Below are 20,755 nucleotides of genomic sequence, written 5' to 3'. Positions count from 1 at the left end.
CAGACTGGATTTATTATTGAAGTATTTATATATCACTAAATACTACACTGAGATTTACAGTACGGTACAAACATCTTAGACCATTTGAATCCAAACAATTGGTTTATTGATCATTACAGAATATCGCTGGTGCTTCCCACTCCCTCCCCTCTCCCTTCCCCTTTTCCCAAACATGATTCCCCTCTCCTTGCCCCCTTCCCACTCTCAGTCCGCAATAGAGACCCATAAATCGAATCAGGTTTATCATCACTAACATATGTCATTTTTCTGTTTTTTTTTGCTGCAGCAGTACAGAGCAATACATAAAATTACTACAGGGCTGTGCAAAAGTCTTAGGCACCCTAGCTATATATACTGTGTGTGCCTAAGACTTTTGCACATTACTGTATTCCATGAGGGCATTGACAGGAAAATAAAGAAAAAGAATAGAATTTTTTAAAAATAAAGACTGACAGAAAAAAAGGGAACAGTTAAAGGAGATGCTGAGAGAAGCTACCAAAAGCTTGATGAAAAATCTTGTCTTTGCGCCAAGTGATGCAGCAGCTCAGAGTAACTGTGTTGTACCTTGTCAGGTGAAGAGGATGAGCTGAAGAAATGAACAAAAGGTCACGTGGGTGGTGTGGGATTGTATGACTGAAGCTGATTATAAATGTACAAACAGTGAGGTCACGATGGTAGCTCTGTGATATTGAGAAGTTTGGAAATGAGTTCTTTAAGGGACCAGAAAATGACTCATCTGGTAATTTCAGAGGGTATCCTACTCTGTTATTTACACCTCCTGCAGTCACGCCTTTTGTTATTTCACAACCTTCTCCCAGCTGGCACCACCATCATTTGTCTCACTCAATCTCTCTATTCCTACCCCAACCTATTATAGAATGTCTTCAACATAGACCTTACTTATTATCCACTTTCTCTGTCATCCACCTTCCCTATCATTAACCTTCCCTATCATTGACCTTCCCTGTCATTAACCTTCCCTACCATAGATCTTTGTCATCAATATTCCCTGTCATTAATCTTCCCAACCGTAGACCTTCCCAACTGTAGACCTTCCCTGTCATCAACTTTTCTGGTTGTAGACCTTGCCTTGTCATCCACCTTCCCTGTCATTAACCTCCCCAACCATAGACCTTCCCTGTCATCGAACTTCCTTGTTGTAGACCTTCCCAGTCATCCATCTTCACTATCATTAACCAATTGGCCAAAAAGCCCTATATCTTATGGTCTTATGATTAAGCACCAACTTTATTCATAAGCCAAAAGTCTTAGGCATGCTAGGTTTTTTATATGGTTTCAGATGGTATGGCCTCACAGAGCCCTGACCTCAACCTCATCGAGGCTGCCTGGGATTACTTGGAGAAACAGAAGCAAGCGAGACAGCCAAAGTCCACAGAGGAACTGTGGCAAGTTCTCCAGGATGCTCGGAACAGCCTACCAGCCAACTTTCTTATAAAACAACACGACAATGTACCTAAGACAATTGATCTAGTTTTAAAGGAAAAGGGTGGTCACATCAAATTTTAATTTGATTTCATTTTTTGATGTTTATTGCTCTTTATAGAAGAATGTTTGATACCAAGGAACTTTTCATTTCATTATTTTTGAAAGCATCTTCGCCTAAAACTTTTGTGTATCGCATATTCCATATACAGTTACATATATAAAGAATTTAATGTGTTCTGTTGGTCAAAGTCAAAGTCAAAGTAAAATTTGCTATCAGAGTACATACACGTCACCACATACAACCCTGAGATTCTTTTCCTGTGGGCATACTCAGCAAATCTATAGAATAGTAACTGTAAACAGGATCAATGAAAGATCAACCAGGGTGCAGAAGACAACAAGCTGTGCAAATGCAAGCATAAATAAATTGCAATAAATAACGAGAACATGAGATAAAAGGTCCTTAAAGTGAGGTCATTGGTTGTGGGAACACCTCAATAGATGAGCATAATTATCCTCTTTTTATTCGAGAGCCTGATGGTTGAGGGGTAGTAACTATTCTTGAACCTGGCGGTGTGAGTCCTGGGGCAGTTGTACCTTTTATTTGATGGCAGCCACAAGAGAAGAGCATTGCCTGGGTGGTGAGGATCTCTGATGATGGATGCTGCTTTCTTTCGACAGCATTTCATGTTGATGTGGTCAATGGTTTGGAGGGCTTTACCCCTGATGTACTGGGCCAAGTCCACAACCTTCTGCAGGATTTTCCATTCAAAGGCATTAGGCTATGAAGCAGATGGCCTGTCAGTTTAAGATGACATGCCAAAGCTCCGCAGACTCCTCAAGAACTGGAGGCGCTATCATGCTTTCTTTGCAATTAAATTTACATGATGGGTGTGACAAAAAGAATAGCAGTCAAACAATTACGAAGAATAAGAATGATATAAAAATGAAGTTCAAAGTACAGGCATGGAATAATGTGCAAAAGAGGACTGAGTGTTCTCATAATCTAAATGCAGAAAGACCAGCATTTATTTACAAAATAAACAGCATTATAAAAAGTGGTTTAAAGTGTTTACAGTGCAGGGATGGGGGGTAATAGATAAATTGCAGGGGATGGGCTGCCAACTAGAATGGTTGATTAGTCCAAATCAAAATTTAATTTTGAATGGGTATCACTGAAGGTTTAATTACAAATCTCTCTTTTTACAGGTTGAGATTGAAAAACTGGATTACCATCATTACCTGCCTCTTTTCTTCGATGGCCTCTGTGAGACCAGTCACCCATACGAGTTCTTTGCCAGACAGGGAGTCCACGACATGCTGGAACATGGTGGAGCAAAGATCCTTCCTGTCATCCCCCAGCTTATCATCCCTATAAAAAGTAAGGATTTCAAAAAGTGTTTCATGTTGGGGCTCCTGAGGGATTCAGAAAGGAACTGTTAGATGTATAAGATGATGAGGGGCATTGATCGTGGGGATAGCCAGAGGCTTTTTCCCCAGGGCTGAAATGGCTAACACGAGGGGGCATAGTTTTAAGATGCTTGGAAATAGGTACTGAGGGGATGTCAGGGGCAAGTTTTTCACACAGAGAGTGGTGGGTGAGGCGGTGGTGGAAGCGGATACAATAGGGTCTTTTAAGAGCCTCTTAGATAGGTACATGGAGCTTAGAAAAATAGAGGGCTATGTGCTAGGGAAATTCTAGGCAGTTTCTAGAGTAGGTTTCATAGTCGGCACAACATTGTGGACCAAAGGGCCTGTAATGTGCTGTAAATTTCTAGGTTCCAGAAGTGACAATCTCAGCAACACACACAAAACGCTGGAAGATCTCAGCAGGGCATGCAGCATCTATGGAAAAGAATAAACAATTAACATTTCGGGCCGAGACTGTTTATCAGGACTGGAAAGGAAGGGCAGAAATCAGGGTAAGAAGGTGGTGGGGGGGGGGGGGGAGGAAGAAGTAGAAGGTGGCAGTTGATAGGTGCAAACTGGGAGAGGTGGAGGGGATGAAGTGAAGAGCTGGGAAGTTGACTGGTGAAAGAGATAAAGGTCTGGAGAAGGGGGAATCTGATTAGGAGAGGGTGGAAGAAAGGGAAAGGGGAGAAGTACCAGAGGGAGGTGATGGGTAGGTAAATAGATAATGTGAGAGGGGAAAACGGGAATGAGGAATGCTGAAGGAGAGGGCTGGGGCAATTACTGGAAGTTTGTGAAATCAATGTTCATGCCATCGGGTTGGAGATGGAATATTAGGTGTTACTCCTCCAGTCTGAGTGTGGCCTCATCGTGGCAGTAGAGGAGGCTGTGGACTGACACATGGAATGGGAATATGAAGTAGAATTGGAATAGGTGGCCACGAGGAGATCCCGCTTTTTCTGGAGGACGAAGAGTAGGAGCTCGTCGAGGCGGTCCCCCAATCTGCTGTGCTTCAGGTCTCACCAATACACAAGGAGAACTGGACAGTGTAGATGACCCTAACAGTCTTGCAGGTGAAGTGTCGCCTCACCTGGAAGGGGCTGTTCGGGGAGTGATTGGGTGCTTGTGAAGTGACAACCTTGTTCAAGTTCTGAAAGCTCTCCGTTCTGTGCAGCCGCAAAAGAAAAAAGAAATGGAAAAGTAATGAATGTGCTTAATTTCGGTTTATTACCAACACACTATAAGCCGTATGGAGTTCCGCAGAAAATTTCCTGCTCTGAATAGGTTTTCAGTGAGATTTATGACAACTTAATGGTGGAAACTGGGGAGTTACGAATAGCAAGGACCCAAGTAAAAACAGTATGAGAAATAGGTACTGCAACATTTATAGGATTTTGACTGACATTGTGGGCTTTTCTCTTTGTCACATTATGATTGTGTGGCTTGGTACTATTATACTTCACTACCACACCAGCATCGGAATCAGTCCCAGTAATTGCCTTGTTTCCAACTATTGGCTCAGATTGATAAGCTGAGGCTTCTAATGGCAGCCACCACATTACACATAGTCGCATAAAGCTCACTGCACACACAATGAGTAATGAAGATTACTGTGTTTTCCCAGGATCGTTGGTCAGAAAGCTGCTTCGTCCCTATTACTGAAGATTTACTCGGGTGTTTCTGAGTGAATAGGTAGTTTCTTGTCCAACGGTAATCAAATCTTGACATAAAAAACTGGAATGGAGCTTCTGAGGGCTGAAGTTCATTGAAAGGTGCATTGTTCTGACCAATTGTGCTTATTTAGTTGAAGATCTAGTCTTATTACCACAGATGAACTAGACTTAGATTAGTTTTTGAAATTCATTCACAGAGTCTAGGTACCAGTGGCTGGGCTTAATCAAAGTTCAAAAAAGTTCGAAGCTCAAAGTGAAATTTATTATTAAAGTACATACATGTCACCACGTACAACCCAGAGATTCTTTTTCCTGCAGGCATGCTCAGCAAATCTATAGAATAGTAACTGTAAACAGGATCAATGAAAGAGCAAATAGATCATAGGTGACAACAAGCTGTGCCACTGCAAATATGAATAAATAGCAATAAATAATGAGAGCATAAAATAACAAGATAAAGAATTCTTAAAGGGAGATTATTGGTTGTGGGAACATCTCAATAGATGAATGTAGCTATCTTTTGTTCAAGAGCCTGATGGTTGAGGGGTAGTAACTATTATTGAACCAGGTGGTGTGAGTCCTGAGGCTCTTGTACCTTCTACCTGATTTGAGCAGCGAGAAAGGAGTATGGCCTGGGTGGTGAGGATCTTTAATGATGGATGCTGCTTTCCTACAACAGCGTTTCATGTAGATGTGCCCAATAGTTGGGCATCTAACCACACCTGAGGAAGTGGTAGGGAATCAGCTCCTTGAACTGCTGAAGGCCACGTGGTCAATACAGTTGGGGTATGTTATTGCCTTGATTCAGTGAAGGAAAACTGATACAGTTGCTGATCATTGGTGTTTATCCATTCTGATCGTTGTGCTCTTTGACAGCAGAGGGGACAAGTAGTATTAGTTCAGTGGCAAGTGTGGCACCCTACACCCCCAAAATAATCATTCTGCATCTGAAATATCCTGGGCTACAGTTGCTCCACTTATGGACACCCCTCACATGAGCAAAATCCCATTTTATTAAATTCAAAAATCTGACATGTATACATCTGTCCTTTCTAGAAACAAGCAGAATTAGATTTCACCCTTAGTGTTCGCTCTCTCCCTCCCTCTTGCCCTTTCCCTTTCCCTCTCCCCCTTCCTTTCCTTCTTGCCCCCTTCTCTCCTCCTCTCTCCTGTCTTTGTCTCTCTCTATCTATCTCTCTGGCTCACTCTTCTCTCTTATCTCACACCTCTCTCTCTCGCTCTCTCTTTTTCTTTCTCTCCCTCCCCCTCCTCTCCTCCTCTTTCCTGTCATTGTCTCTCTTTGCCTCTCTTTCTCTCTCTCCCCTCCTCTCTTCCTCTCCTCCTCACTCCTGTCTTACTGCCCTCACTCTCTCTACTGCTCTCTGTCTCTCTCTCTCTCTCTCCCCCATTCTCTTTCTACCCCCTTCCCTTTCTCTCTGTCCATCCCATCCCACTTTTAGTAATTGATTCTCTCTCATCAGATTTATACGCATTCAAAGCCATTCCTGACAATTCCATGGAGGTGTGGTTACCATCACAACTGAATTTTCAGTATTTAATGACTTAGCAAATTAGATTGATTTACAGGTGTCCATAAAAATGGGATCTGGCTTTTACCCGGGAGTGGCTGGTACTGTGACTGACCGCACGGATCAGTTCTCAGTCTGAACTGCTGAAGATGCCTCTTTCATTGCCCTAGAAACTGAGGGACAAAGCATCTAAGTCCATTTTCATTTAAAATTTATACTGTTACTTGATCACAAATTACTTTCTTGTGTTTTTTCATTCATTAACAGGATTTGTTATCACTGACAAGATAGATTTTAAAAAAGTAAATTTTATTATCAGAGTGCCTACATGTCACCACATACAACCCTGAGATTCACTCTTGTGCAGGCCTACTCAGCCAATCTATCGAGTATTGATCTATGTAACAAGATCAATGAAAGATCAGCCAGAGTGCAGAAGACAACAAACTGTGCAAATGCAAATATAAATAAATAGCATTAAATAACAAGAACTTGAGGTAATGAGATAAAGAGTCTTTAAAGCGAGATCATTGGTTATGGGAATACTTCAATGACGAGCCATAATTCCTGAAAGGAATGTGTATGTTATGTCCGTGATCGCATGGATCTCCTCCAAGTGCTCTGGTTTCCTCCCACATTGCGATGGCGTACCAGTTAGGATTAGTAAGTTGTGGCCAAGCTGTTGTTGGCACCAGAAACATGGTGACACTGGCAGGCTGCCCCCAGCATATCCTCGGACTGTGTTGGTCATTTCACGGTATGTTTCAAAGTTTCAATGTACATGTGACAAATACTTTATACTTTACTTTATACTTTACTTTATACTTTATACTTTATTGTCGCCAAACAATTGATACTAGAACGTACAATCATCACAGCGATATTTGATTCTGTGCTTCCCGCTCCCTGGATTACAAATCAATAGTAGATATTAAAAATTTAAATTATAAATCATAAATAGAAAATAGAAAATGGAAAGTAGGATAGTGCAAAAAAACCGAGAGGCAGGTCCGGATATTTGGAGGATACAGCCCAGATCCGGGTCAGGATCCGTTCAGCAGTCTTATCACAGTTGGAAAGAAGCTGTTCCCAAATCTGGCCATATGAGTCTTCAAGCTCCTGAGCCTTCTCCGGGAGGGAAGAGGGACGAAAAGTGTGTTGGCTGGGTGGGTCGTGTCCTCGATTATCCTGGCAGCACTGCTCCGACAGCGTGCGGTGTAAAGTGAGTCCACGGACGGAAGATTGGTTTGTGTGATGTGCTGCACCATGTTCACAATTTTCTGCAGCTTCTTCCGGTCTTGGACAGGACAACTTCCATACCAGGTTATGATGCACCCCAGAAGAATGCTTTCTACAGTGCATCTATAAAAATTAGTGAGGGTTTTAGGGGACAGGCCAAATTTCTTTAGTTTTCTCAGGAAGTAAAGGCGCTGGTGGGCCTTCTTGGCAGTGGACTCTGCTTGGTTGGTCCAAGTCAGATCATTTGTGATATTGATCCCGAGGAACTTAAAGCTTTTGACCTGTTCCATTTGCGCACCACCGATGTAAATTGGGTTGTGCGGTCCGTTACTCCTTCTGAAGTCAACAACCAATTCCTTCGTCTTGCTGACGTTGAGGGATAGGTTACTGTCTTTGCACCATGCCACCAGGTTCTTAATTTCCTCTCTGTACTCAAACTCATCATTACCCGAGATATGGCCTACAATTGTTGTGTCATCAGCAAACTTATATATTGAGTTTGATGGAAACTTGGCTAATTATTAAGTAATTATAAAGCTAATTATTAAGAAAGGCCAAGGCAATGTCCTTGATTGCCCTTGGGAAGGTACCTGTTAGAGTGAAACCTCCAGGATTTAAACTCAGTACCAATCTATTTCCAAATCAGTCTGATATGAGACCAGAAGGGGAACCTGGTGATGATTGTACTGCCATGCACCTGCTTCCCTTATCATAGAACATAGAACAGTACAGGCCCTTCGGCCCAGAATGTTGTGCTGACTACTTAACCCATCAATCTAACCCTTTCCTCCTACATAGCCCTCCATTTTTCTGTCATCCATGTGCTTATCTAAGCACCTGGATTCAGGGGTATCCAACCATTTTTATGCCATGGACTCTTATCATTAACCGAGGGGTCCCCGGACACCATGTTGGAAATAAGAGCCTGTTGGTTAACATGAGGAGGCTTAATTTCGCAGTGAATGGAGGAGAGCACAGGGAGTAGGTCAGAGGTGTTTTTGGATCAAAGGACGATGAGAGCTGACTCGATAGAGTACAAGATGCTACAGTCTGTCTCTACCACTACCCCAGGCAGGGCATTCCACGCACCCACCACTCTCTGCATAAAAAACTTACCTCTGACATCCCCCCCTATGGCATGATATGGGTCTCTGTCAGTCAGGGTCGACCATGGATGTTGCATCCTATCTGTCTAGATGCATAAGCCTGGGCCGTACGATATGGGGAGCAAGCTGTTACCCAAGCAGCAGGGTCCCGCTCACCACGTATCTGATGAACCCAAAGAAACTACAGAGACTGACACAGATTGGCACCAGGAGTTGCCAGTCAGCGTTGAGCTCAACATAGGACTGCCTTAAGGACACCAGCTCCGCATTTTTGCCTCAGAGTTTACTCCCGAAACCTTCCCCGTGAGTGCGTATGGCCGCAAGGCAGTGGAGGTTTGAGATCAGAGTTTTCCTCCTTCTAGATGAGCTGCCAACCACGGCTGACGAGCCCCATCTGCCCGAAGCGACTGGTTTTAAGGTGCCAATAACCCGCCTTTGTCCCTTCTCCTGTCAGGAGAAACATTTCCGCTGGGCTTAGTAGCTAAGCCACTTGTGAAAGCCAGGAGCTGAACTTGGTTGTCAGAGGCCATTTGACGCGCACACCATTGGGAGCATTTAATAGGTAACCCCATCACCAGCCCTGGCTATAACAACCTTAAGAAACCACTTTCCTGCAAATGCCCTCTCACATTAGCCATTGCTGCCCTGTGAAAAGTTTCTGGCTACCCATTCAATTTATGCCCTTTAACACCTTGTACTTCCTGGTATTAGATTAGATTACATTAGATTATGAGGACACGCAGCCCTCTTTTATTGTCGTTTAGTAATGCATGCATTAAGAAATGATACAGTGTTTTTCCAGAATGATATTACAGAAACACATGACAAGCCGACTTAAAAACTGACAAAAACCAGATAATTATAACATACAGTTACAACAGTGCAAAGCAATAACGTAATTTGATAAGAACGGACCATGGGCACGGTAAAAGTCTCAGAGTCTCTCGAAAGTCCCATCATCTCACGCAGACGGTGAACCTCCAGCGCCGCAAACTTGCCGATGCAGCATCCTGGAAGCATCCGACCACAGTCCGACTCCGAGTCCGTCCGAAAACTCCGAGCCTCCGACACCGAGCACCGAGCACCATCCCTGCTGAGTGCTTCGACCCCAGCCCTGGCAACAGGCAATAGGCAAAGCCGAGGATTTGGGGCCTTCGTCTCCGGAGATTCCTGATCGCACAGTAGCAGCGGCAGCGAAGCGGGCATTTCAGAAGTTTCTCCAGATGTTCCTCCGTGCTTCTCACGGCCGTCTCCATCAAATCAAGATTGTGCACGGCCCCCTTGTTAACACATAATCGATATCAATTCGGAATGGCAGCGCGCCCTCCAGCTGTTCACACATCCTCATTACTAAAGGAACGCAATATTCTGCTGCATGCAATGGGAAATGCACCAAAGAGAGCATCAGCTCGGTTTAAGACCCATTGTGAGAATATACCGAGGAAGATATCGAAGTGTGCACACTCAGCGCAACGACAAAGCAATGTTTGTGCGTGTGTAAGGAGTGTGTTTACCAACTGCTCTCTGTCACGGAGACCAGCTAGGTGAACTCATCTCCCTTTCAAAGGATGCTTTCTTTCTCTTTGAAAGAAGGAGCAGCTCGTGTGATGAATCAGCAGAATTCTGTGCCCCAGACCCCAGGAGAGGAAGTTATTCATCATTTCCAAGAGCCAGCTGCTGTTGTGTCTGACAGACTCACATGGAGGCACGGTCATGGTCATGTCATGAGGGAGGTGAGGATGAGTCTCTGTGACAGACCGCCCTGCTGACAAGACGACTGAAGAGCAGTTGCCCCTCTGCTGTGCACATTCGGAAAGCGATCCTATTTCAGAAGAATTTTGGAATTTAATTGATGATTAAAACATAGAATGGCATATTATGCACATAATGTTGTGCCAGACCAGCTGAGCAGTAAATCAAAAACTCCCAAACACGAATCTCTCCTCGTTACACCATGTCTGTATCCCTCCATTTTCCTTACATCCAAACATTTCTTAAAAGCCTCTAATATATTTGCTTCTACCACCACTCTCTGAGTAAGAAACCTACCCCTCACATCCCCCTTAAACCTACCTCCTCTCTATCCTTCAATGCGTGCCTTCTGGTACTAGATATTTCTACCCTAGGAAACAGATACCATCTGTCCACTCTATCTATGCCTCTCATAATCTTACAAACCTCTGTCAGATTTCCCCTCAGCCTCTGGTGTTCCAGAGAAAATAACTCAAGTTTGTCCAGCCTCTCGTGATAGCACATGCCCTCTAAACCAGGCAGCATCCTGGTAAACCCCTCCTGCACCCTCTCCAAAGCCTCAACATCCTTCCTGTAGTGGGGTGACCACAGCTGTATGCAACGCTCCAGATGTGGCCAAACCAGAGTTTTATAAAGTTGCAGCATAACCTCTTGTATTCAATTCCTCAACTAATGAAAGTAAGCATTCCATAAGTCTTCTTCAATCACCTTATTGAGCTGGGTAGCTACTTTCAAGGAGTTATGAATTTGGATCCCAAGGTCACTTTGCTCAGCAAGGATCTTGCCCCTAGCCGTGTACTGTCTCCTTGTATTTGCCCTGTCTGTGGAACTACGATTGGTGCAAATAAGCAGGGAGTCACCACACTCAAACACATTGTCTATGCCTCTCACTGATCTCATGTCCCATTATGACACAGAGTCCATTTGGCCATTTGAGTCTACGCCAGCCCTTAGTGTAATCCTGAACACTAGGGATTCTGCAGACGTTGGAAATCCAGAGTAACACACACACACACACACACACACACACACACACACACACACACACACACACAGAGGACAGGTGAAGAGTCTCAGCCCAAAACCCTTGTCATCCAAGTCTTCCTGCTCCTACCAGCCTTGTCTGTCCTGGTGAAGGGTCTCAGCCAGAAAAATCGTCCCTTGATTCCTCGCCATAGGTGCTGCCTGATCTGCTGAGTTTCTCCAGCATTTTGTGTGTGTTACTTAGTGTGATCCCACCATTCTCATTCCCCAAATTACTTCCCAGCAATCTGATCATTCCCACATGTCCATTAACTTCACCTGGATACTCCTAATATCCATGCCCTCTAGGAGGAATTTACGATGGCCAACCAACCAGCACTTCTATGGGATTCTGCTCCTAATTCTGCATCCATGCCTTATGGCCTTATCAGGTTCTTCATTAGTAAGGGAAGGTTATGTGGAGGAGGCAGGAGATTGGCATTGAGAGGGAAATGGATCTGCCATGATGAAGTGGCGGAGCAGACTCGATGGGCTGAATGACCTCATTATGCTCCTATCTCTTATCTCTTATAGTCTTATAATCTTATATGTGAGAAAGCTACCATCTACGGAGAATGCTCGTGGTGACAAGGAGAACATGCAAACCTGAGGTCAGGATTGAACCAAAAGATCTTCAGAGCATAAGATATAGGTGAAGATTAAGGCCATTATGCCCATCAGATCTGCTCTCCCATTTCATCAAGGCTGATCCATTTCCCTCACAACCCCAATCTCCTGCCTTCTCCCTGTATCCCTTCATGCCCTGACCAATCAAGAATCTATAAACCTCTGCCTTAAGTATACCCATTGACTTGGCCTCCACTATGACCTGTGGCAACGAATTCCACAGATTCACCGCTCTCTGGCTAAAGAAATTCTTCTTCATCTCCACTCTAAAAGCAAGCCCCTCCATTCTGATGCTGTGTCCTCTGGTCTTAGACTCCCCCACCATAGGAAACATCCTCTCCACATCTACTCTATCGAGACCTTTCACCATTCGATAGGTTTCAATGAAATCTCCCCCTCATTCTTCTGAATTCCATTGGGTTGCAGATCACTGGGACAGCCACACTAATTGCAGTGACTGACATCTGTATACAATTTTAGTATTGCAAAAAAATTAATTTTTCGGAGGATTGCATTCCTAGAAAATGGTCAATATTGCAATTTTGCCGTATTCAACTCCATCTCATCATTTCTGTGCCAAGAAATTTGAATCAAACACAAAAATTTTGCTTATTTATTTACATTTTCTAAGTTCTATATCTTAAATTTTGGGGTAGCAAACTTTACTTCTATCTGAAAATTTCGGGTTGTGATTTCTGGATTTAAGGGCGAATTTCCATTAGCTCAACAGCGGTAACGTGAGACATCGCCTGTACTTTAAATCGTGCATGGAAATGAGTTTGAAATGTAAAATTTATACATCATAACAAAGTTATAACAGAAATTTAACCATAGCTCTCACTGTCCTTAAACACTCAGTGGCCACTTTATTAGGTATATCTGTACACCTGGTCGTTAATGCAAATATCTAATCAGCCAATCATGTGGCAGCAACTCAATGCAAAAAAAACTTTGTGACGTGGTCAAGAAGATCAGCTGTTGTTAAGACAGAACATCAGAATGGAGAAGAAGTGTGATCAGAGTGACTCTGACCTTGTAATGATTGTTGGTGCCAGACGGGGTGGTTTGAGTATCTCAGAAACTGCTGATCTCCTGGGATTTTCACGCACAACAGTCTCTAGAGTTTGTAGAGAATGGTGAAAGAAACAAAAAATACCCAGTGAGCAGTAGTTCTGTGGGCAAAAATGCTTTGTTAGTGGAAGAGATCAGAGGAGAATGGCCAGACTAGTTCAAGCGAGAACTACACAGGTAACCAGGTGTTACACCAGTGGCATGCAGAAGAGCATCTCTAAACACACAACATGAAGCTGATGGGCTACAGCAGCAGAAGACCACAAACCTACACTCAGAGGTCACTTTATTAGGTACAGGATGTCCCTATTAAGGTTGCCACTGAGTGTATATTTCTATAAAATGGGTGGGAGTAGTGAGGATCCGCATTGAAGTCCACATCTTTTAGTAGTGTTCAAAATCTGTCAAGGGCAATGGGGAAATGGTAAATAAAATGATTTTGCTTGTGGGTTGATAATATTAACAGCTTTAGAATTGAAAGTCCTCTGTGCCATAGCCTTCACGGTCTGTTCGTTTCTGCCAGTTCATCTGTAGGAACCTACTGCCGGTTCCCTGGGGCTGAGTGTCATAAAGGCTATTGTAAGATGCGAGCTCACAATTGATTTGCTGCAGTTTCCAGGGAATAGTTCTTAAATGTGTCAGCTGGTATTTTTTTCCTACAACTATGTAGGAAGAGTCAGCTAAGCTCTTAATAAATTATTAAATCTGGGGAGTTGTCGAAGCGTAAGAACAATGAAGAATGTGGAAGGTGATTGATCCAGCTTTCAATCAAATCAAGACCGATTTGATCTTCGCCTCAGCTTCACTTCCCTGCTTGTTTCCCCCAATATACTCTTTGCATACACAATTCCAAAGGCTTTAAAATCCTTTGGGGAGAAGCAATTCTTCCTCTTTTCCATCTTAAAAGTTCTTAGAATTCTTCGAATTTAAAATTAACATCAGAAGTGCTGAAAATTTCTTCAAAGATTGTGTGGATTTAGAATGCTACCTAAAACTTTAACAAATACCTAACTGATTGTATCACAGCCTGGTATGGAAATGCCAGTGTCCAGGACGTGGAAAAGTCTACAAAGTGGCAGATACAACCCAATCCATCATTTGTAAAACCCTCCCAATTATTGAGCACGTTTATATGAAGCACTGCCATGAGAAAGCAGCATCCATCACCAAAGACCCCCCCACCCCCACCATCATGGCCATGGTCTTTTCTCACCGCTGCCATCAGGAAGGAGTACTTTGCCGAGTATTCTGATGACCTCTGGTTTTGGGGATTGCAGGGCAGACGGTCAAATGAGGTGTAGTAAGTTCCATCTTAGGAGAGGTCCACCTCACCATTGAGCACATCTGCAAGAAGCACTGCCACAGGAAAGCAACATCCATCATCGAGGACCCCCACCATCCACGCCATGTTCTCTTCTTACTACTGCCATCAGGAAAGAGGTACACGCGCCTTATATCCCATGCCACCGGGTTCAGGAGCAGTAATTACCCTTCAACCATCAGTCACCTGAAACGGCGTGTCTGAAGTTGCTCACCTCTGAGCTGACTCCACAACAACAGGGTCACTTTCAAGTGATCTTTCTCACTCCTGTGCTCAGTATTATTTATTTTTTGTTTGTACTATTCATCTGCTTTTGCACATTGGTTGTTTGCCGGTCTTTGTTTACAAATAATTTTTTTTATAAATTCTATTGTTTGTTTTAATGTTCCTGTAAATGTCTGCAAGAAAATGTAGTTTACCATAACTTTGTTGATAAATTTACTTTGATTTTGACATTGGCCTCCACTTTCAAAACTTTCACTCCACTTCTCTCTGCCCCTCTAATAGCAAGCATTTTCTTCTTTTCCAGCTGACCAAGCTCCCTTACAACCTTACATTTTGAAATAGAATTTCTCCGCACATCCCTATAAACTCCCGTGAATAAAGGCTCAACTTGCTTACCTTTCCTCTTTCATCCTCGGAATTAACCTGTTAAAGCTGAATGTCTCTCAAAGTAAAGAGACCAGCACTGTGTGCAAGGTTCAAGCTGTGATCTAATCAAGGCCTAGATAAAGAGGACGTGCAGAGGATGTTTCCAATAATGGGGAAGTCTAAGACCAGAGGCCACATCCTCAGAATTCAAAAACATCCCTTTGGAACAGAGACAAGGAGGAATTTCTTTAGCCAGAAGGTGGTAAATCTCTGGACTTAAAGTTAAAAGTAAATTTTATTATGAAAGTACATATTTATCATCATATACAACCCAGAGATTCATTTTCCTGTGGGCATACCCAGCAAGCCTATAGAATAAAAACTATAACAGGATCAATGAAAGACTGAACAACTAAGGCATTCAGCCAGAGAGCAGAAGACAACAGACCATGTAAGTACAAAAAAGAAGAAAGAATAATAATAAATAAACAAGCAAAAAATATTGAGAACGTGACGTGAAGAGTCCTTGAAAGTGATTCCATTGGTTGTGGAATACAGAAGACGGCAAAATGGACAGGTGCAAGTATAAATAGATAGCAATAAATAATGAGACATGAGATGAAGAGTCCTTGAAAGTGAGTCCATTGGTTGTGGGAACATTTCAGTGATGGGGCAAGTGAGGTTGAGTGAAGCTATCTCCTTTGGTTCAGGAGCCAGATGGTTGAGGGGTAGTAACTGTTCCTGAACCTGGTGGTGTGAATCCTGAGACTCCTGTATTTTCTTCCTGATGGCAGCAGGGAGAATTGAGCATGTCTTGTGTGGTGGGGGTCCCAGTTCACGGATGCCCCTTTCCTGCGACAGCGTTACATTAATTGCCACAGACAGCTGTGGAAGCCATGTCATTGTTCATATTGCGTGGCAGAACAGGTATGAAGGACTGAATGATTTACCCCTGCTCCTTTTATTCAAATTTCTAATGAACCAAGTGGAGTTGCCACAAAGGTCCCGTAATTTCATGGTCACTGCTCTAAATAATAGCTTTTTATGCAAAATGTCTGAGTTAAGCATTTAAGTTCTCCAGCCGTTGTGTTGGGATTTGCGCTCGTGTCCCGGTTATTAACCCCACCTCTGGATTATTAGTCTGTCAACATAATGATTGTACAAACACACCTGAAAGGTGTTGCAAGGAAAGCCACTGGGAATTTAGTGATCAATGTAACTTCAATCAAATATATAAATCATAATGAAATGGACCCCAATTTGCTGTTTTCTCACTAACATCAATACCAGAGGGTTCAGCCTCAGAATAGAAGGACATCACTATAGAACAGAGATTAAGAGGAATTTATCTATCTATCTATCTATATATTTATTTATTGATTGCTTGACTGAGAGACAACACAAAATAGGCACTTCCAGCCCCTTGTGCCACACCGCTCAGCAATCCTCCAGTTTAATCCTAGCCTAATCACGGCACAATTTATAATGACCAATTCCCCAACCAATCAAAATGTCATTGGACTGTGGGAGGAAACCGGAGCACCTGGAGGAAATCCGCACAGTGATGGGAAGAACGTACAAGCTCCTTAGAGTCAGTGGTGGGAACTGAACCCGGGTCGCCCATACTGTAAAGCACTGTGCTAACCACTGTACTACTGTGCCCCAATTTCTTTAGCCAGAGGGTGGCGAATCTGCGGAATCCAACGCCAGTGATGGCTGTGGAGGCCAAGTCATTGAGTATATTTAAAGCGAAAGTTGACAGGTTCTTGTTTAGTGAGGGGGTCAAAGGTTACGGGGAGATGGCAAGCGAATGGGGTTGAGAGGGATAATAAATCAGCCATGATAGAATGGCGGAGCAGACGATGGACTCTCGTGGCCTAATTCTGCTCTTATGTCTTATGGTTTTACAGAACATCCATAGTACCTGAAAGTTAGATGCTGAGAGGGCATTTCAGTATAGAAATCACCCTGTTTCCATGACTGAAAGAACTCCTTAGAGGAAACGGGAGAAATTCAGTACAGGATCAGGGACATAATCACAGAGTCAGACAGTGTTGAAACAGCCACCATGTCCTTGCCAACCTTTTTTTTTCTCCATTAATCCCGTCCTCCAGACGTTTTACTGCAGTTGGTGAGATAAGATTGGGGGCAATCTTTAAAAACTGAGGAGTATGGGAATGAAAGAGCCTGAACCAGAGGCCGATTCTTGGGTTAAGAATATAAACCACCAAATCCTCCCAAAACAAGGTGACCTGCTGGCAAAGGGTTTGCTTGGAAATGGGTTTGTTTGGAAAGGGCTTGTCCAGAATGGCAAAGGGATTGTTTGGACAGATGGTGGGGGGTGAATCTCTGCAATTCTCTGCCACTGTCTCCTGAGGTGATTGAGGTAGATCACTGGATAATTTTTGAATCCTTGAGGAAATAAGGGTATAAAAAAAAGGCACAGAAGAGGAATCTGAGGCCGTGATAGGTCAAGCATGATTATATTCAACAGAGGAGCTGGTTTGGATGAGGGGGAGTCTCAAGATTACTGTAGACATTGTAGGGTAAGCCTGGTACCGCCTCCCTGTCAACCAGTCCACCAGGAGTGTCTAGAGGGTCTCAGCAAGAAAAGCTCCTCACACTCAGAATGGTATCCTGTTTGCCAATTATCAAGCCATGACCTCTGTTTGGCCTGTTGCTTATGTTGTCTCATTTCCTTTAACTTCACTTTTGCCACTCATTTATTTGCTTGTTAATGTGCCATGCCATATGACATCATCATTCTACGCCGTGTCTTATGACATCATCATTAAGAGTCGTGTCGTATGACGTGGGCAATCATGGTCTTTCACTGACCACGATTGTTCTTGGTAAATATTTTTACATAAGTGGTTTTCCATTGCCTTCTTCTATGCAGTGAAAGAATTCCAACAGATCGATAGTACGCCTGCATTATTTCAGAGAATCTTGACTGGCATTAAGTTACTGTCTGTGCAAAGCTGATTCACTTTTCCTCAGTTCAGGACGTAGAAGAGGATTTCCAGCCCATAATGCTGTGCCAAACTGCTTAAATGGCCGACTAATTACTTCTGCCTACACAATGTCCATTTCCTTCCATTTCCTGTCTATCTAAGAGCCTCATGAAAATCTCTATTACAGCTCTCTCTGCCACCATCCTTGACAGTGTATTCCAAGCACTCACCACTCAGTATGTCACACAGAAAATGCTGGAGGAACTAACTCAGTGGGTCAGGGAGCATTTCATCATCATCATTATGCACCGTGTCATATGACATCATCATTCTGTGCCGTGTCATATGACGTGAGCGATTGTGGTCTTTTGACTGTGATTGTTCTTGGCAAATGTTTCTGCCGAAGTGGTTTGCCATTGCCTTCTTCTGGGCAGTGTCTTTACAAGGCGGGTGACCCCAGCCCTGATCAATACCCTTCAGAGATTGTCTGCCTGGCGTCAGTGGTCGCATAACCAGGACTTGTGATGTACACCAGCAGCTCATACGACCGTCCACCACCTGCCCCCATGGCATCACCTGACCCTGATCAGGAGGCTAAGCAAGTGCTGCACCTTGCACAAGGGTGACCTGCAGGCCAACGAAGGAAAAGAGTGTCTTACATCTCCTTTGGTGGAGACGTATCTCCAACCCACCTCCCACTTTTGCCAGCACTTCTCACTAATCACTCACTCCTTCACAATTTCCCGAAAAGCCTTGGTAAAAGTTGACTGACAGGCACTATCTTTAGAGAATGGTTGTCTGTCATATCCGACTATGACAAGAGACCTGTGCAGGAATGTTTTTAAAATGGAAAAGCCATTTCACTGGGGCTTTTCCACTCTCTTGAGAAGTCCGGATCCAATGGTACAAACAAGTGTCACAAGCTGGGGCCTTCCTTGGTTGCAGTGGATGACCGTGACATCTTCTGTGCCTTGTCACGCCCTTCGCCCTCCACGGAGCGTTGCAGTGCTTCTTTTCTGACCTTTGAATCCCACTGTAGATCTCATCCACCCAGTGTGCCGAAGCTGACTTTACATGCTAGGACAGGCTTGCCCCTATCTCATGGAGGGGTATGAGGCCCGCCAGCTACCCTCACCTGGTTTAGCCCCACTGCCCTGTCGAAGGAGTGCACCGCGGTGGGGCCGCTGTTGCATGCAAACAGCTCTGGTGAAGAGGCTCGTCATGTCCGTTCTGGGGCAGGTGCCACAGGTGAGAGCTGAGTGTCCGGTGGGAACCAAAGGAGAGTGAGCTGTCCCGGAACAGACACGAAAAGCCCCCTCACCAGAGCTGCTACCCCTCCCTTGACACCCCATGCAACCCACCGTCTTTGGAGAACTTACTTAAAAATCGGATAGGGAAGGGTCAGGGAATATGAACCGAATGTAGGCATACAGAACTAACCCAGGTAGACAACTTGCTTATCGTGAGTGAGTAAGTGGAAAGACCTCTCTCAGCACTGTATAACTCTATAACTCTGATAATATTATCTTTCATTCACAACCACTTATGTTTGACTTAATATTTCCCAGTAATTTGATTTGCCAGTCAGCTTCCCTTGCATCCCTTAGTGACTGCAAATTGGCTCAAGGCCAATGCAGAAGGATTGGATGCAAAATCTAAAAATTGCAACATATATGAGATTACAATCAGCTCATTCCATCCCCGACTTACATTTACATACAAAGTAGATAATCCCCAGAGAGCAATTTCAGGTTGAAAGTCTCTCACTGCATATGCTAGTTTTAGGCTAATCATTCAAAATTCTCATTATTCTAACTTTGTCAAGAAATCGCCAAGTTCCTTACCTTATTCTTTTACTGTTATGAATTGAGACTGCGCTTGATCAATACAAACTGAGTGGCCACTTTATTAGGTACCTTCTCTTCCTAATAAAGTGGTCACTGAGTGTACGTTCAGGGTCTTCTGCTGCTGTAGCCCATCCACTTCAAGGTTTGACGTGTTGTGTATTCAGAGACGCTCTTCTGCACACCTCTGTTGGTTATTTGCGTTACTGTCACCTTCCTGTCAGCTTGAACGAGTCTGGCCATTCTCCTCTGATCTCTCTCATTAACCAGGCATTTTTACCCACGGAACTGTCGCTCACTGGATGTTTTTTGGTTCTCGCACCGTTCTCTGTAAACTCTAGAGAACGTTGTGCATGAAGATCCCAGGAGATCAACAGTTTCTCAATACTCAAACCACCCTGTCTGGCACCAAAAATCATTCCACAGTCAAAGTCACCGAGATCACATTTCTTCCCCATTCTGATATTTGGGCATACTCAACTAATCTATAGAATAATAACTATCACAGAATCAATAGTTGGGTGGACTTTCATTAATTCTGTTATAGTTACTATTCTATAGATTTGTTGAGTATGCCCGCAAGAAAAAGAATTTCAGGGCTGTATATGGTGACATATATAAAGTTTGATAATAAAATTTATTTTGAACTTTGAACTTTGGTCTGAACCTCTTGGCCATGTCTGCATGCTTTTATGCATGGAGTTTCTGCCACATGATTGGCTGATTAGATATTTGTATTAACATTAGGCCACTGAGTGCATTAGTAGAGCTGAAACTGGATGTGTCAGCTAGAGCTGAGGGGCCAGATGTGAAGTTACAGACCACTGCTGGACTCAGTGGTGAGTTCATGGTCAGAGAGAGGGGTTAGGATGTAGGCATATCTAACCTCCAAGTTATCCCGTACTTACAAACCGCCATGTGCAAGTGCGGAGATCCAGAGTCTACTCTGCAAGTGCGTACACTGCTGCCAGCCAGCATTTCTTTGAAGGGTCATCTGTTCTCTGTCTGCTTTGTATTCTGTGCTATCCATTTATTATGGTAACTAGTCATATTAGTGAGGGCTTGGTCAGCATGGACGAATTGGGCCAAAGGGTCTCTTTATGTGTTGGAGGTGAGTGCATTCGATGCACTCACATACAGTCCTGTGCAAAATTCTTAGGCTCATTATA

At 43.6% G+C, this 20,755-nt stretch overlaps 1 protein-coding gene across 3 annotated transcripts in view; it reads left to right on the top strand.

Annotated features, from left to right (window-relative positions):
• The window catches only part of pacrg (PARK2 co-regulated), a 482,128-nt gene that overhangs the window by 285,182 nt on the left and 176,191 nt on the right, over window positions 1-20,755 (top strand). For all 3 annotated transcript variants that reach the window (XM_072246200.1, XM_072246199.1, XM_072246201.1), the window contains one exon: window positions 2,656-2,827. In XM_072246200.1, coding sequence (XP_072102301.1) covers window positions 2,656-2,827 — 172 coding nt within the window. The remainder of the gene's footprint in view (window positions 1-2,655; window positions 2,828-20,755) is intronic.

This window comes from Mobula birostris, chromosome 29 (genome assembly GCF_030028105.1).
Source record: "Mobula birostris isolate sMobBir1 chromosome 29, sMobBir1.hap1, whole genome shotgun sequence".
NCBI lineage: Eukaryota > Metazoa > Chordata > Chondrichthyes > Myliobatiformes > Myliobatidae > Mobula > Mobula birostris.
This window is presented reverse-complemented; position numbering and strand designations above follow the sequence as displayed.